At 44.4% G+C, this 18,044-nt stretch overlaps 3 protein-coding genes across 3 annotated transcripts in view; 1 reads left to right on the top strand and 2 right to left on the bottom strand.

Annotated features, from left to right (window-relative positions):
* Positions 1–18,044, bottom strand: part of LOC149470540 (uncharacterized) — a 699,116-nt gene that overhangs the window by 452,908 nt on the left and 228,164 nt on the right. The window lies entirely within an intron of this gene.
* Positions 1–18,044, top strand: part of LOC149470544 (uncharacterized) — a 125,314-nt gene that overhangs the window by 32,404 nt on the left and 74,866 nt on the right. The window lies entirely within an intron of this gene.
* On the bottom strand, positions 561–3,078 carry LOC149470546 (uncharacterized). Its single transcript, XM_089662723.1, has one exon. The coding sequence runs from the start codon at positions 2,761–2,763 to the stop codon at positions 1,531–1,533; it is 1,233 nt and encodes a 410-aa protein (XP_089518849.1). The 5' UTR covers positions 2,764–3,078; the 3' UTR covers positions 561–1,530.

Genomic DNA, 18,044 nt, shown 5'->3' with positions numbered 1-18,044 from the left:
TACTACCCTACTAAGCGACATATCGGCATGGATGTCACTCCACTTCCTCAAACTCAATCTTTCCAAAACTGAGCTCTTAGTATTCCCTCCAGCCTGTGCCCTCTTCCCTGACTTCTCCATCAAGATCAATAACACAATCATCAGTCCCTCCCCTCATGCCAGGGTACTAGGTGTAATCCTAGACTCCCATCTGTCCTTTCAGTCCCAAATCCAATCACTGTCCAAATCTTGTAGACTTCACCTCCGCAACAGCTCCAAGATATGGCCGTTCTTAACCTCGGAAACCACTAAGCAACTTATTCACTCCCTTGTTATATCTCGCCTTGACTATTGTAACTCCCTCCTCATTGGCCGACCACATCGCAGGCTATTCCCTCTTCAGTCCATCATGAATGCTGCTGCCAGACTCATCCACCTTACTAACCATTCTGTATTAGCCACCCCTCTCTGCCAATCCCTCCACTGGCCTCCATTCAGTGTCCTCCACCCCCCTCTGCCAATCCATCCACTGGCCTCCATTCAGTGTCCTCCACCCCCCTCTGCCAATCCCTCCACTGGCTTCCCATTGCCCAACGGATAAAATTCAAAACATTAACAATAACATATAAAGTCATTTATAACTCTGATCCAAATTACATCACCAATATTGTCTCCAAATATCCCCCAAACCGTACTCTCCGCTCCTCGCACAACCTCCTGATCTCTAGCTCCCTTGTCTCCTCCTCCCATGCTCATCTCCAGGACTTCTCCAGAGCTTCCCCCATCCTCTGGAATGCTCTACCCCAATTTATCAGACTATCGCCTACTCTGCTCACTTTTAGGCGATCTATGAAAACCTCTCTCTTCAGGGAAGCCTATCCTGCCCTCAGCTAATAATGGAATCTTCTACTCTTCCAACCAGTCCATCCTCCACAGTTACTACCTTTTGTACCACTAGCCCCTTCCTCCTAGATTGTAAGCTCCGAGGAGCAGGGCCCTCCTATCCCTCTTGTATTTAACATTATTGTTGCTGTATTGTCTCCCGTTGTATTGTAAAGCGCTGAGCAAACTGTTGGCACTATAAATCCTGTATAATAATAATAATGAGAGAAGATGAAATGTGGAAAGAAGGCATTGATAATGGGAGAGGAGATGGAACATGTAATGGGAGGATTGGACAAGGTGGGCTTAGCTGGAGACCTCAAGCCTGGCTGATGATGTATCAATAGTCAGAAGAACCTGGAATGGACTCTCCCACTGAGGCTTAAGAGACTTGGTAAGATAATAGATCCCATCCTAGTCTCTGGTACTGAGGCAGTGTTGGTCATGTATTACCTCAGGATCCAGAAATGAAGAAAATGCTTGGAAACACAACTCAGTTGGTGAATCATGAAAATGCATTGCATGTTCATTCAAAGCTCCATAAAAAAAGATAAAGATGAGAATCATGAGGGAAGCTGTTCAGTTATTGATGCTTATCTTAAAAAAATTGTCAAAAGATAAAATATTTAGACAGGCATTAACTGTAAGAGTTTTGTCACATTGATAGCATTAAAATGGCTTCTCTCCAGTGTGAATCCTCTGGTGTGTGATAAGACTTGACTTCTGTGTAAAAGCTTTATCACATTCAGAACACTGATATGACTTCTCTCCAGTGTGACTCCTCTGGTGTGTGATAAGATTTGACTTCTGTGTAAAAGCTTTATCACATTCAGAACACTGATATGACTTCTCTCCAGTGTGAATCCTCTGGTGTGTGTTAAGATGTGACTTTACTATAAAAGCTTTATCACATTCAGGACACTGATATGGCTTCTCTCCAGTGTGAACAATCTGGTGTGTGATAAGATATGACTTCACTGTAAAAGTTTTATCACATTCAGAACACTGATATGGCTTCTCTCCAGTGTGAACCCTCTGGTGTCTGATAAGATGTGACTTCTGTGTAAAAGCTTTATCACATTCAGAACACTGATATGGCGTCTCTCCAGTGTGAACAATCTGGTGAGTGATAAGACTTGACTTCTGAGTAAAAGCTTTATCACATTCAGAACACTGATATGACTTCTCTCCAGTGTGAATCCTCTGGTGTCTGATAAGACTTGACTTCCTTGTAAAAGCTTTATCACATTCAGAACACTGATATTGCTTCTCTCCAGTGTGAATCCTCTGGTGTGTGAGAAGATGTGGCTTCTGTGTAAAAGCTTTATCACATTCAGAACACTGATATGACTTCTCTCCAGTGTGAATCCTCTGGTGTCTGATAAGGCTTGACTTCTGAGTAAAAGCTTTATCACATTCAGAACACTGATATGGCTTCTCTCCAGTGTGAACCCTCTGGTGTGTGATAAGTTCTGACTTCACTGTAAAAGCTTTATCACATTCAGAACACTGATATGGCTTCTCTCCAGTGTGAATCCTCTGGTGTACGATAAGATATGACTTCTGAGTAAAAGCTTTATCACATTCAGAACACTGATATGACTTCTCTCCAGTGTGAATCCTCTGGTGTGTGATAAGATATGACTTCTGAGTAAAAGCTTTATCACATTCAGAACACTGATATGACTTCTCTCCAGTGTGAATCCTCTGGTGTGGGATAAGATTTGACTTCTGTGTAAAAGCTTTATCACATTCAGAACACTGATATGGCTTCTCTCCAGTGTGAACTCTTTGGTGTACTATAAGGTCTCTCTCGTTTGTAAAAGTTTTGTCACATTCAGAACAATGATATGACTTCCCTCCATTGTGAACCTTCTGGTGTCTGATATATTTTCTCTCCATTGTAAAATCTCCAAACAAGAAGTAGTATGAAATGACTCCTCTTATGTATATGTGGTTTGGACTTTAGTGTAAAGTAATTGTCACTTCCAGAACACTGAAATTCCTTTTCTCCTGTTGTCCTCTGAGGCTGGATCAATGTGGAAGAGGATCCAAACCATGACTTTTAGAACACAGATATGACTTGTATTCCGTGTGAATCCTCCAGTGAACTGCAATAAAGACCTTCAGTCAATTAAGACATCCATATGTCTTGTTTTCCATGTGACTCAGCTGTATTCATGAAGACCAACATGACCGAAAACTTGGTTCATCCATCCACCTGTACAAAAAAAAAATTAAAATTCTATATAAAGGGCTACATAAAGTTGCTTTCTATTTTTAATGTTCATTACTAAATATATCTTTTGAATAGAAAGAATATGTACAGCATTATCTACAGTATTTTTTAATCAAATAGATTTTATTAACTACCTGCCGACCGCAGATAGCCGAATGACGGCTGCACTGCGGCCGGCCAGTTCTGGGTGGACGTCATATGACGTCCTCCCAGAACGCGCTCTCCTGCGCGCCCCAGGGGGCGCGCACCCGGCGATCTCCGTGATCGCTGTGTCCTACGGACACAGCTGATCACGTGATGTAGTAAAAGGCCAATCACAGCGGCCTTTTACCACGTGATCAGCGGTGTCCAATGACACGCTGATCAGAGGGAAATGCAAGTGCCGGTTCTTGGCTGCACTTTCCTCACGCTGTCAGATTGTGAGGAAAGTACTGCCGAGAACCGGCAGTTGTCAGAGCGGGGATCGGCACCGATCTTCAGGGCACTGATGATCAGTGCCCTGATGATCGGTGCCCAGCAGTGCCACCCGCAAGGTCCGCCCACCTGTGCCCAGCAGTGCGCCCACTAGCTCCGCCCACTTGTGCCCAGCAGATCACCCACCTGTGCCCAGCAGTGCACCCACCTGTGCCCAGCAGTGCACCCACCTGTGCCACTCTGCAGTGTCACACACCTGTGCCCAGAAGTGCCACCTACCTGTGCCCAGCAGTGTCACCCACCTGTGCCCACCCACCTGTGCCCACCAGTGCCACCCACCTGTGCCCACCCACCAGTGCTGCCCACCAGTGCCACCCACCAGTGCAGCCCAGCAGTGCTGCCAGTCAGTGCCACCAGTCAGTGCCCAGGGGTTGTGCCAGTCAGTGCTGCCAGTCAGTGCCCAGCAGTGATGCCAGTCAGTGCCGTCTATCAGTACCCATCATCAGTGTCACCTATCAGTGCCGCCTATCAGTGCTGCATATTAGTGCCGCCTATCCGTGACACCTCATTAGTGCTGTCTATCAGTGCCGCCTATCCGTGCCACCTCATTAGTACTGCCTATCAGTGCCCTTTAGTGCTGCCTATCAATGCCCATCAGTGCCGCCTATCAGTGCCCATCAGTGCTGCCTCATCAACGTACATCAGTAAAGGAGAAAAAATACCTGTTTGAAAAATTTTATAATAGAAACAAAAAAACTTTTTTTTTTCAAATTTTTTGCATTTTTTTATTTATAGCGCAAAAAGTAAAGTGCCCAGTGGCGATTAAATAGCACCAAAAGAAAGCTCTATTTGTGAGAAAAAAATGATCAAAATTTCATATGGGTACAATGTTGCATGACCGCGCAATTGTCATTTAAAGTGCGACAACTCTGAAAGCTGAAAATTGGCCTGGTAAGGAAGGGGGTATAAGTGCCCGGTAGGCAAGTGGTTAAGAAAGTTTCTAAGTGCGCACAGTATTCCCAACATTCAGCCCAGACAATGGAGTCATACATTCTCACGTATAGGCAGTTGTGGCACTGTTACAGATCATACAGAACAATAACTTGCTTTGTCTATGGTGTCACTTTTACCTTTTATAAACAAATGAACAGAGAAAAGAAGAAACAGCCTAGAACAATTCAGCTGTACACAGCAAGTAACTCCCCCCAGTACATACATAGATAGCTGACACCGATCAATGAGGCCCGTGTCTACAGGATCATACCCCAAGTATGGGTCTCCAATGTAGTCACCATTCAGTAGGATACAACTGGGCGTTCTCCTTCTATGGAGCTAAAAAAGCTAAAATTTTAAAAACCTATGCTGTTAATGTGGAGATCACCTGCTCAATCCACTGGTGTCTGCTGGGAGTTTGAGATGATAGCCAAGATCGGGATATTTTTTATGGTCAAGCAGCCTCACTATTGCTATATGACTTGTAATAGGAGGAGGTGTAAATAATTCCTCCTCTATTGAGACCAAGAGGCACACCCGAGGAATATTGAACACCAACATTACAATACTGGTCATATTGTTCCACTTTTTGAAAAATTTTGGACATCTCCAAAACATGTATCAAATCCCCGACATCACCACTACAATTGGGGTCATAAGGGGAAATCCCTCCTGTCCTAGCTGAACAATTGAGCTGGAGTCCAGAAAGATCTATGCAAAAGAAATGACTGAGTTTCTGTGAAGAGGACAGAGAGATGAGAGGTATGGAGGTCACAATCACCTCCCACCACTCTCTCTTATTTTCTCTGTTTCCCATTTCTTTCTATAAGTCTTCGGTAAGAGTCAAAAGACGGGAATAAATATATGAGAGATCATGCCTTTCCCACTGGTGCCATCTGAAGCCCATTAACAAGTGTGAGAGTGATGTGAAATCTGTATCTGATGGAAGTAGCAACCGATGGATGGGATCTAATGTGTCTACTAAGTCCCACCTGGTAAGATGTTGAAGTTGGGCAGCTATAATATAAAGTCTAGCATTTGGTATTGCTAGGCCTCCTTGGTCTTCACCATACTGTAGAGTAGGGAGTTTGATTCTAGCTGACGGCTTCTTCTAAATGAGTTCCCCAAACTGGGAGTCTATACTGGAGAACCACTTACGAGGTGTCCACATGGGAGAATTGTGGAGAATATAGAGGAATTGTGGGGTCCATATCTTCTCTTGTTCATAGATTTTATTGGAAAGAGATAATAGTTTTACAAGGAGCTCATAACAATGTGATTGCAGGACTCACCAACAGTAAGTCAGAAGGGGTACAACCCTTAGAGGTAACGTACAGGTTGTAATTTGTACACTACAAATAATATCTTCATACATTAAAGTGGAGTTCCAGTGAAAATAAAAAATAATAAAAGTCATCAACTGCAAAAACTGTAGCTGCTAACTTTTAAAAGACAGGCACTTACCTGTCCCTCGATCTCGTGGTGTCCTCCCCGCAGCCCGTTTCACCGGCCGCCGTTTGTTTCCATTGCCGGCATCTTCAGTGTGGGCACCCAGCTGTGACCGCTTGCGGCTTCACATCCGGGTGCCCACTGAGCATGTGCGAGTATCTCTGTGCTTTGTGAATGGTCCTGTAGTCTTCTAGGACCTTTCATGTGTCCCAGAAGACTACAGGGTGGGAGGGGGGAGGACAACTTCTACTTCTGATCACCTAGGTGATTGCAGTAGAAGTGGGAGCGGGTACCTGTCAATTTCGGTTATCCTCCCAAAAGGTGCCAGTGGGGTCCTTAACCACTTGCCTACCAGGCACTTATACCCCCTTCCTTACCAGGCCAATTTTCAGCTTTCAGCGTTGCCACACTCTAAATGACAATTGTGCGGTCATGCAACATTGTACTCATTTTTATCTTTTTTTAGACACAAATAGAGCTTTCTTTTGGTGGTATTTGCTCCCCGCTGGGTGTTTTATTTTTTGCGCTATAAAATAAAAAAAAAGAGCAAAAAATTAAAAAAAAAAGGTTTCTTTGTTTCTATTAAAATATTTAGCAAACAGGTAATTTTTCTCCTTCACAGATGTGCGTTGATGAGGCTGCACTGATAGGCTGCACGGATAGGCAGCACTGATGGGCACTGATAGGCGGCACTGATAGGTGGCACTGATGATGGGTACTGATAGTTGTCACTGATTGGCAGCACTACTGGGCACTGACGGGCGGCACTGGTGGGCGGCACAGGTGGGCAAAGGTGGGTGGCACTGCTGGGCAAAGGTGGGTGGCACTGCTGGGCAAAGGTGGGTGGAACTGGTGGGTGGCGCTGCTGGGCACTTGTGGGTGGAACTGGTGGGTGGCGCTGCTGGGCACCGATCCTCAGGGCACTGATCATAAGTGCCCTGATGATCCCTCCTCTGACAACTGCTGGCAGTACCTTCCTCATGCTCTGACAGCGTGAGGAAAGTGCAGTCGAGCACCAGCAACTGCAATTCCCGATGACCAGCGTGTCATAGGACACAGTGATCATGGAGATCGCCAGGTTCATGCCCCCGGGGGTATGCAGGAGAGAGCATTCTGGGAGCATATGGGATCCAGGTTTGGAAGGGGGAGGAGCACCTGGTAATCTACCTGAGCAGAAAGCTTAAATCTCACAAGGAAAATTACACCACAATTGAGAAGAAGTGTTTATCAGTAAAGTGGGCTCTAGATTCCCTGCGGTACTATCTGCTAGGCAGACATTTTGACCTAGTCACGGATCACGCTCCCTTGAAATGGATGGCTCAAAATAAAGAGACCAATAGAAGGGTAAATAGGTGGTTCCTGGCCCTACAAGAAATGAACTTCACGGTAAAGCATCGCCCTGGAGTTCAGATGGGAAATGTGGATGCTTTATCCTGGGTTCATGCCTGCCTGGCTACTGGTGTTACAACTAGAGATGAGCGAATGGAACCAGGCGAACCGGAATTCGAGTCGAATTTCAGGAAATATTCGATTCGCGTCGAATCCGAAATTTTGCCTACTTCGGGTGCGCGAATCGAATATTTCCCGATCAGCCGGCAAAAGTGTCCCTGCAGTGAGCTCCGCTATTTCTGACAGTTCTCTGACAGAAGGAACACATGTACAGCGGTTGAAACATTGTATCTATTAGTTTACATTTAGGATACAGATGTTTCAACCGCTGTACATGTGAAGGAGCTGTGAGAGAACTGTCAGAAATAGAGGAACTCTGCACATACACTTTTTGCCGGCTTGGAATTATTCTTATTTTCATCCTACTTCTTCTTCTTCTTCATCCTCATCCTCAGAAGAAGAAGAAGAGGATGAGGATGAAGAAGAAGAAGAAGAAGTAGGATGAAAATAAGAATAATTCCAAGCCGGCAAAAAGTGTATCTGCAGAGCTCCTCTAAGTGTATCTGCAGAATAGAGGAACTCTGCACATACACTTTTTGCCGGAAACCGCTGTATGGAGGGAATGTCCCAGAACTGTCAGAAACAGACTATTTCTAACAGTTCTGGGACACTCACTCCATACAGCGGTTGAAACATTGTATCTATTTGTTTCCATAAATGGATCCATTTATGGAAACAAATAGATACAATGTTTCAACCGCTGTATGGAAGGAATGTCCCAGAACTGTCATAAATAGTCTATTTCTGACAGTTCTGGGACATTCACTCCATACAGCGGTTGAAACATTGTATCTATTTTTTTCCATAAATGACATTCTGCAAATACACTTAGAGGAGCGCTGCAGATACACATTTTGCCGGCTTGGAATTAATCTTATTTTCATCCTACTTCTTCTTCTTCTTCTTCTTCATCCTCATCCTTATAAGAAGAAGAAGAGGATGAGGATGAAGAAGAAGAAGAAGAAGTAGGATGAAAAGAAGAATAATTCCAAGCCGGCAAAAAGTGTATCTGCAACGCTCCTCTAAGTGTATCTGCAGAATGTCATTTATGGAAAAAAATAGATACAATGTTTCAACCGCTGTATGGAGTGAATGTCCCAGAACTGTCAGAAATAGACTATTTATGACAGTTCTGGGACATTCCTTCCATACAGCGGTTGAAACATTGTATCTATTTGTTTCCATAAATGGATCCATTTATGGAAACAAATAGATACAATGTTTCAACCGCTGTATGGAGTGAGTGTCCCAGAACTGTTAGAAATAGTCTATTTCAGACAGTTCTATGACATTCCCTCCATACAGCGGTTGAAACCGCTGTATGGAGTGAATGTCCCAGAACTGTCAGAAATAGACAGAAACTGTCACAGAACTGTCCTTCTTCTCATCCTTCTCCTTCTTCTCATCCTTCTCATCCTTCTTCTCATCCTTCTCCTTCTTCTCATCCTTCTCCTTCTTCTCATCCTTCTCCTTCTCCTTCTTCTCATCCTTCTCCTTCTTCTCATCCTTCTTCTAATCCTTCTTCTCATCCTTCTCCTTCTCCTTCTTCTCATCCTTCTCCTTCTCCATCTTCTCATCCTTCTCCTTTTCTTTCTTCTCATCCTTCTCCTTCTGCTTCTCCTTCTCCTTCTTCTCATCCTTCTCCTTCTTCTCATCCTTCTTCTCATCCTTCTCCTTCTTCTCATCCTTCTCCTTCTTCTCATCCTTCTCCTTCTCCTTCTTCTCATCCTTCTCCTTCTCCTTCTTCTCATCCTTCTCCTTCTCCTTCTTCTCATCCTTCTCCTTCTCCTTCTCCTTCCTCATCTCCAAGGGCATTTAAATTAAAGGTACAGTGTTCTGCACTAATTTAAAGGCTCTCTGAAGCCTAGAAACCCTTTTTATAAGTCATCTTCGTAGCGGAGAAATTCGCATCGAATCGAATTTCATACTGGAATTCGCCGAATCAGCCGAATCGAATTTTTCAATACTTCGCTCATCTCTAGTTACAACCCCAAGGCTGAAACAAGAGGGGGGGTATGTGACAGTAGGCAGGTGAAATCACCTGCTTGCGTCCTGGATGGACGATACATTTGTCCAAGGTTTAGACTATATGGGGATTTGTTCCATTAGGGGGGAAGTGCTGAGTCCTTCAGCACTGAGGTAATGAGCCCAGCTGAAGATAGTGTGCTCATTAAGGCCTTTATAAAACTTCCCAGCCTGCTTAGGGAGTTGCTCCAACCTGGAACCAGATCTGTGCCTGAACTGACCGGGGAGCAACATCCTATCTGTGTGCAGTGAGACAAAAGCCTGTGTGGCTAAGCCTCCAACTAACAGGGGCTAGGTATAGCATCAGGCTATACCTGGTGGGTAGCTAGGGAAGCTATGTTGTACAGTAAGTATCCAAGTTTGATGTTTGATTTGATGTTTCTTATTTTTTTTACGTTTTTCTGTAAATATTGTAAAAAAAACTGCACCTTTTTGTTTTTTTCACCTCCACTGTTGTGCTGTGCCTGTGTTGTGCACCCATCCAGGGGGTCACACACACCCACTGCCGAGCGAACCTCGTTACAGTGTTCAAACCTGGTCATGTCTAGGAGGGAGGGGGTTGGTGTGTAAGTGGGAGGAACAAAAGTGATTAATCTGAAGATATTTAAAACTTTCAGGTCTAGATATTTTGTGGGCGTCACATAGGGTTTGGAAGGGTATAAAGGAGTCTGGTGCTGTGAAATTGTAAGTTTGAACTAGACTAGCTCTAGGACAAGCATGAAAAGAAGATGGAGGCATCCATGCCGGATAACAGCCTGGAATGAGGAGGTATGCCATGAGTGGGCTATGGGGTGACTGTAAGGTGTATCAGAACTTTAGGTTGTCCCAGATAGATGGGTAGTGTGACGGAGCGTAGGCAGGACAGAACACACAGAGTAGATGGCAAACGCACAAAGCTTTATTGAGACAAACAGACGGCAGTCACCGAATAGGGGAGTTCGCAGGGAGGGTGAATACGCCAGTCCAGGATGACACGGAAAAAACACTTAAAGTCCAGCACCGAGAGCCAAGGGAGAGTCTCTGTAGCAAGTAAAGTCTCCCCCAGCTCTGGGAGAAGGGGGGTCCTAGGCAGCCTTGGGTCTCTACCAAGCCTGGCCATGAAAGGTGCCGGCCACAGCTCTCGGGCTCCTTCCGTCAGCTACCCAGCGGTGAATACCTCGGGAGCTCTGCATCAGCTTCTTAAAACTGGTCGGACCCCCTAGTCACCTAGGCAACCGGGGGGGGGGGCAGAGCTAGGGTGGCTCAAGCTTGCCTTAGGAATTCCTTTCATATTTGCAGGAGGGGGGAGGGGCATGGATGAGAGATGGCAGAGAGAGAGCAGGGACAGAGAAGGGGCTGAGAAGGGGGGGGGCAGCTGTGACAGGTAGTGTTGGGTAATTAGGTCTTGCAGTGAGCGATGGTCTCTGGAGTGTAGCCATAGTAAATTGGCAACTGATAAGGGGTCACAATCTACTGACTCTATAGCGACCCATGGGGGGGAGGGGGTCATTTTTACTGCATGATATTTAGGGAGTTGAGCAAGATGTGCAGCTTGGAAATATTTTGCAAAGTTCAGAAGCCCCAGACCGCTCTAAGTTTTGGTAAGGTACGGATGGACCTGGGCAGATGCAGTTTAATAGTGCCCCATACATAAGTGGTGGGGTGACACAAATATGCAGAGGAAACAAAAAGGTATATATATGGGTAGGACCCAATAAAGGTATAATATTTTGGGCAGAATTGTCATTTTTTACAACCGTGATACAACCCATCCATGAGAGGGGTAGTCTGGACCAGGATGTCATAAGATTAGTAAGGTGTGTTAACATAGGAGGGTAGTTAGCAGAATATAGAATATTGAGGTCTGCCATCAGCTTGGGTCCTAAATCAGGAATATATTGACTGGACCAAGAGAAGGGTGGAGGACGTTGTAGTTGTGACACAGTTAAGGAGGGTAGAGAGATATTAAGAGCTGTAGACTTTTTGGGATTCACAACCAGGTCCAAAATCACTGCAAATTGGTCCAGGCATTGGAGAAGGTTGGGTGCTGAGATCAAAGGAGAAGACATGAAGAGGAGATTGTCATCAGAGAAAAAGCATAACTTATGATGATGACCACCAAGTTCTAATCCTTTAATATTTGTGTTAGTTCTTATCAGCTGTGCTAAAGGTTCATTCGCAAGAATGAAAAGGAGGGGGGGGGGGGCAAGGGGCAGCCTTGCCTCATTCCCCTTTGTATGGAAAAAAAGTCTGACTTGTAACCCACATATCTCAAGTAAGCCCTTGGGGAGGTGTAAAGGGGTGATATCCATTGGAGTCAAAGGCTTTTTTTATGTCTAAGGAAAGGAAACAGCCGGGTATGCGGCGTATGCAAGCTGCATGTTCTAGCAAAATCACTCTGTGGTCTCGGCTTGGCAGAGGGGGGTTAAAACCCATCTGATCCTTGTGTATCAAGGTGCCTATGATGGAGTTCAGCCATGCAGATAGGATTTTTCTAGGATTTTAACATCCAAGTTAAGAAGGGAGATTGGTGTGTAATGAAGCCATGTGGTGTGATCTGATTGGGGTTCAGGTAGCATAGAAATGACTGCTGTTAGGGAGTCTGAGCAGAAAGAATAACCTTTGAGTAAGGCATTAAATGCATTAACCAATAAAGGTGGAAGGAGGTTAGTAAATATTTGGAATATAGGACTGTAAGCTGTCTGGGCCAGGCCGCTTATTAGACTTTAGGGACTTGATGGAGTTCGGGACCTCAAGTTCTGTAATAGGTGTTTCCAGGGAAGAACATTGAGAAGCTGAGAGTGTTGGTAGAGATAGGCTTGAGAAAAGTTCAGTGGCCTGCGATTCATCATAGGAGCCGGTCTCAGAGTATAATTCTGCTAGATGTTTGAGGAAGACCTGTAATATTTTATTAGGATGGCTGGTGTGTGAAGTTTTTGTAATCTTTAAATGGACAAGTCTGTGTGTGTGGTCTGAGGTTCACAGTCCCAGGGCTAGAAAAGTGTCAGGTTTGTTTGCGTTCATATAATGTTCATGTCTGGATTGGCGTAGAACTTTATCATCTGATTCTGTCAAGAAAACATCTATTTCTAGCCTGGTCTTGTCCAGGACAATCTATGAGAAGGTGAGGGGTCTGATTGGAAGGCTTTGTTGGCCTGATGAAATGAGGTTTCTAAGCGGTGATGGATTGCTCGCTGTCCTTTCTTGAGATGTGAGGCTTGGCTGATACAGGCTCCTCTAATTACAGACTTATGGGCTTCCAAAAGGTCAGGAGAGAGATGTCATCAGTTGTGTTATGTGTCAGGTATTCTTTGATGGTTAGTTCAATGTCCAGTCTGTGGGATGGGTGGGCCATTTAGACTCCATGTAGTGCTAGTTTGTTGGGGTACTAAGGAGGAGAGGGTCAAGAGGACAGCTTTGTGACCAGTCCAGGGGTAAGGTATGATGGTTCAGGATAGGAGGGCTGGGGACATACCTCTAGTCAGAAATATATGGTCAATGTGGGAGAAAGTTTTATGTGGATATGAGTAGTATGTATAGTGTCTTCTAGCTGGGTTAGCTTCTTGCCATGTGTCTATGAGAGAGTGTTGTTGGAGTTGTTGCTGGAAGGAGGATGTGGATGGATAAGAGGTTATGGGGGATTTGTCTAAAAAGGGATAAACTAGCTGGCTGGAATTGCCACATAGTAAAAGTGTACCTAATTTATGGGAATCTATTACCTGTAGCAAATGGGAGTTAGGATTGGGATTGGGGCATAGTATGAAGCTATAGTGACCTCTGAGTCAAGGAGGTGACCCACTAGAAAATATAACGGCCCTCTGGGTCCCAGATCCCTGCCTTGGGTGTAAAGGGAGTAGAGCAGTGGAAAGCTTTGAGTACATCTATGTGTTTAGTTGCGGCAGAAGCCATATAAACCTGTGGGTAGGAAGAGCTGAGATATTTCGGCATATGGCTGGCACTGAAATGAGTCTCCTGCAGGCACACCACATGTGCTTTGGCAGAGGCAAAGGATTTGAAGGCCTTAATTTTTTTATTCCCCGAACATTCAGGGTAAGTATATTTATTGGAGCCATGATAAAGGACAGATGCAAAGCTGATTGTAGGTGTGGCATCATGGTGACATCATCACTCTTGGGACAGGAATAAGAGAAAGAAAGGAGGAGAGAAGAGGGGGAAGCAAGGTTAGTATAGAGAGAGAAATGTCTGACAAAACAGGTCAGGAGGCCAAAAGGCCATGATGTGAAAACAGGTAGGTTGTCCATCTGTCTATGTCACTGGGACATAAATGGACGGGAAAAAAACAGTCCTGGGCAGGCCCAACTCAGGCTACCAAGGAAAATGTGAGGAAGCAGTGAACATCTTCAGAAGCCACAGAGGCCAAAAACAGGATATTAAACATCTGTTGTATAGAGGAGTCAGGCCAAGGATAGACTATTGGGAATAAGATGTCAGCCTGCAGATATAAGCAGTTGGTAAGTGTATGCATTGTTCAAAGAGGCTATGCTTGGCTGGGTATCATGGGCATTAAACAGCATTAGACCACAGCTGGATGAAAGGGCAATCCGTTTGTTATTTTGTTATCCAGCTATTGGTAGAAGGTTTAGCTAACAGCATTGTGCTGTTAGTTGTAAAAATTGTAGAATTATACTAAATATATATTTTTTTGTTTACAAACGTTTTTATTTTTTAAGAAATAGACTTCAAAATGGCATTACAGCTTCAAATAGAATATACAAGAGAAACAAGGAACAACTGCAGTATTCATTTCAAAGGTGAAATTATGTAGAATAAAGGGAAAAAGAGAAAAGCAATTAAGTACATGAGCAATATAGGTAGAGAGGGAGGCAGAGTTATAAAACGACCAACAAAGTAACTCAATCAATCAAAGCATAAATGGTCCTTATTGATCTAGTAAATGCCTGTGAGTTCTCCAAAGTTCCCATTTTCTGTCAAATAAATGCATCTTATCCAATAGAGTATAATGAATTCTCTCCATGAGCATCACCGCATCAACTCTGCAGAACTGTGGTCAATGGTACTGTGAGGGATTTCCAATGTAGGGCAATAGCCCATAGGGTGGATATACAAATGCTATGGATTAGCCTCATAACCTCAGTCTGAACTCCCGAGATAGGGGCTCCCAGTAGGCAGGACTGCATAGACAGATGCACCGGAGAACCTGCCACTGCAGAGGCAACTTGAGAACGTTTGTGCCACACCAATGAGAGGCTTGGGCAGGCCCAAAATATATGCACTAGAGTACCAGCAAAGCCACAGCCCCGGAAACAAAGGTGGGACGTCCCTGGATACATGGCGTGTAGTCTAGATGGGGTATGATACCGTCTGGTTATTACTTTGAGGGCCGTCTCACGGACAGAAAGATCTAGAGCTCTTACACACATTATCCACTATGGAATCCCAATCCTCATCAGAAAAAGTGACATCACTATCAGCCTCCCATTTCTGTCTATAAAGAGGGGGTGAGGGAAAGAAAGTAACCAAAAATTGGCGATACAAATCTGAAATAAGACCCCTGCCCCTAGGAGAGTCATGGCTAATACGTTCAAAAAATGAAATCGGAGATGAAGGTGTAAGACCAAAACGTGAATTAAAAAATGTCTAATCTGTCGATAATGATAATATTCACGAAGCGGAATATCAAAAAGTATGCGTAGCATCTCAGAAGTGATACAAGATCCTCCTCTCTGAAAGTCAGATGACCTAATAAAGGACCTATCATACCACCAACGGAATACCTGTGAAGATGAGAATGCTGTAATAAAATTTGGGTCACCAAAAAATGATGAACCTGGTGAGACAGAGGAGACAAGATTCAATTTAAGTTTATAACGGGACCAAAACATCAATGATTGGGCAACAATGGAATTATAGAGCAATAACGAGCGGGGGGGGGGATTTTGGACCATAATACACCTGGTAAATAGATCGGATGTATAGACTGAGATTCAAATCTGATCCATGGGACCTGGGAAGTAATAGTCACCCATTGTGATAGTTGTGCGAAACGGGCTGACAGGTAGTAAAGCCAGAAATTGGGGAGACCTAGGCCTCCCGCCCATTGTGACCGGTAGAGGACCGATGAAGTAAAATGAGGGCGTTTGTTACGCCAAATAAAATGATTAATAATCCTTTGAAAGCGATTAAAGAACGTTTATGAGACAGGGATTGGGAGTGATCTAAATAAAGTAATTTAGGGAAGACATTCATTGTTACTGCCGTGACTCTGCCCAAGAATGAGATAGGGGATCCATGCCAGATCTTCAATAGAGGTGAGAGGCGTGACACACATGGTGGCCAATTAGCAGCAAATAATTTTGAGTATCTGGGGGTGAGGTTTATACCTAGGTATGAAATCTGATCTGTGGCCCAACAAAATGGAAAAGAATTGCGGAGAGATGCACCCAGGGAATCAGGAACATTAATAGGCAGAACTACTGATTTAGTAACATTTACAGTAAGACCTGATACTGTTACAAAGTCATTCAATAATGAGCATAAGTCAGGCAATGACACCAACAGTTTAGTAAGGAAAAGCATAACATCATCTGCATACATACAAATTGTGAAATGTGAACCAATAATGGGGAACCAGAAATGTCTGAGTGTGATTATTGCAATTGCCAAGGGTTCCAAAACAAGCGCCAATAATAAGGGCGAAAGAGGACAACCCTGACGGGTACCTCCGCCTAGTGTACAAAATACAGAATTGCAGCCTGGAAGTCTTATTCTTGTTTTGGGGGGAGTTGTACAAAGCATGTACACCAGACAGAAATTCATCACTAATGCCCATCTTCTGCAGTAATGAAAACAAGTATGGCCAGAGCAGGAGCGGACTGACAACTCATGGGGCCCCCGGGCAATAGGGGATCATGGGGCCCCTATGTCCTTGCCGACACTCAAAGCACACACAAAAAAGCCTTTAAAAAATGTACTAGGGGCATTTCATGGGGCCCCCTACTGACCCTGAGCCCTCGGGTGGTGCTCGTGTGCTCGAATGGTCAGTCCGCCCCTGGGCCAGAGGACACTATCAATAACAAAACTTCTTTAGAATGCAAATTGGTGTCCTGAATAACTTTTAATGTGAGAGGAATATTGTCCGTGATAAGTCTGCCTGGGATAAATCCCGATTGGTCCGGTGAGACCAAAGAGGAGATAATGGGGCCAACCTATCTGCAAGAATGCGGCTAAATATTTTCAGATCATTGTTCATCACTGAGATTGGTCTATAGTTTTGAGGTAAATGATGGTCTTTCAGGGGTTTAGGTAATATAGACAGGTTAGCCAAGAGTATCTCCTCAGGAAACCTACCGCCCTGCAAAACATCATTGAATAATGACATCAAAGAGGGAGCCAATGTAGGACCAAAATGTTTAACTGGCCGTGAACCCATCAGGGCCGGTGCTGTGGAAGTTTTTAGTGCGCTAATCACACAGGATATTTCCTTCAAAGTGCATGGGGCATTGAGAGAGGATATCTGAGAGGGTGAGAGAACAGGGAGGGGGGGGTTATAGAATCAAGCCATGAGCCATTTGAGGAAGCAGAAGTTGGTTGCGGGGGAGCTAATAGGGTGGAATAAAATTTTTCAAAAATACCCAGGACTTCACGAGGAAGAGAGGAGATACTGCCGGATTTAGTACATAACTTGTAGGTATGTGGGGGTCGTATTGAATGGTTTAATTTCTGTGTGAACATAGTAGACCCTGAATTTCTATGTAATAAAAAGGAGGCCTTTGACCAGCGTAGAGCTTTTTCAGTTTTCTGGGATAGTAAAATATTCAGTTCTAGACGCTTTTGCGATATCATGGTTTGTTACGGAGAGATGGATTGCCATCATGAGCCCTATAATGTGAATCTAATTCTCGGGTAAGTTTCTGAATTTGTTTCCATCGCTCTCTATTTCTAGAAGAAGCCATGGAAATAAGGTGGCCTCGCAGGAACGCCTTATGGGCTACCCACAAGATGGCCGGGGAGATATCAGGAGTTGTGTTTGACTGAAAGTATTCTTGAATGGAAGTAACTACTTCATGGCGGGTGTTAGTATCCTAAGCATAGAGTCGTTAAGTCTCCAGGAGTAGGGAGTAGGGGCTAGACCTATAAAAGTGATAGACAGCGCGATAATATTATGATATGACCAGGGGCTTAAATGAATGCAAGCTTTCCTAGAGTTAGCCAGCAGAATGGGGGAGCAATAGATATAATCTAGTCTAGCATAAGAGTCATGTGGGTGGGAGTAAAATGAATAATCTCTAGCTCCTACATTATGTGCCCTCCAGGAGTCTACCAGTTGAAGTGTGTCTAATTTTTTGGTAAGGGATTTTGGGAAGGCCTAGGAGGATGGTGAGAACGAGCTTTGGTCTAAAAGGGGGTTAGCCACTAAATTAAAATCACCTCCCACCAATAAACGAGGGGATAGAAACCTATAAAGAATTTTGAAAAAACGGGAAAAGAAGGATGCTTGTGCCAAATTTGGTGCATAGACATTAGCGATAGTGAGTTTACGACCCGAGAGGGTGCCTTTAATAATGACAAATCTGCCCTCAGGGTCACCTGCCCGAGGGTTTTTTTACTACAAACACATGGGAATAACATGCCCTTCCCTGCTCGTCCCGGGGAA

This window comes from Staurois parvus, unplaced genomic scaffold (genome assembly GCF_062004578.1).
Source record: "Staurois parvus isolate SC_StPar_1 unplaced genomic scaffold, SC_StPar_1.0 ptg000039l, whole genome shotgun sequence".
Taxonomy (NCBI): Eukaryota; Metazoa; Chordata; class Amphibia; order Anura; family Ranidae; genus Staurois; species Staurois parvus.
The sequence above is the reverse complement of the archived record's forward strand: the minus strand, read 5'-3'. Positions and strand labels throughout refer to the sequence as shown.

Excerpts from the sequence above, each read along its gene's own strand:
- LOC149470546 (XM_089662723.1), bottom strand. The coding sequence starts at position 2,763 with ATGGAGAGAAAATATATCAGACACCAGAAGGTTCACAATGGAGGGAAG.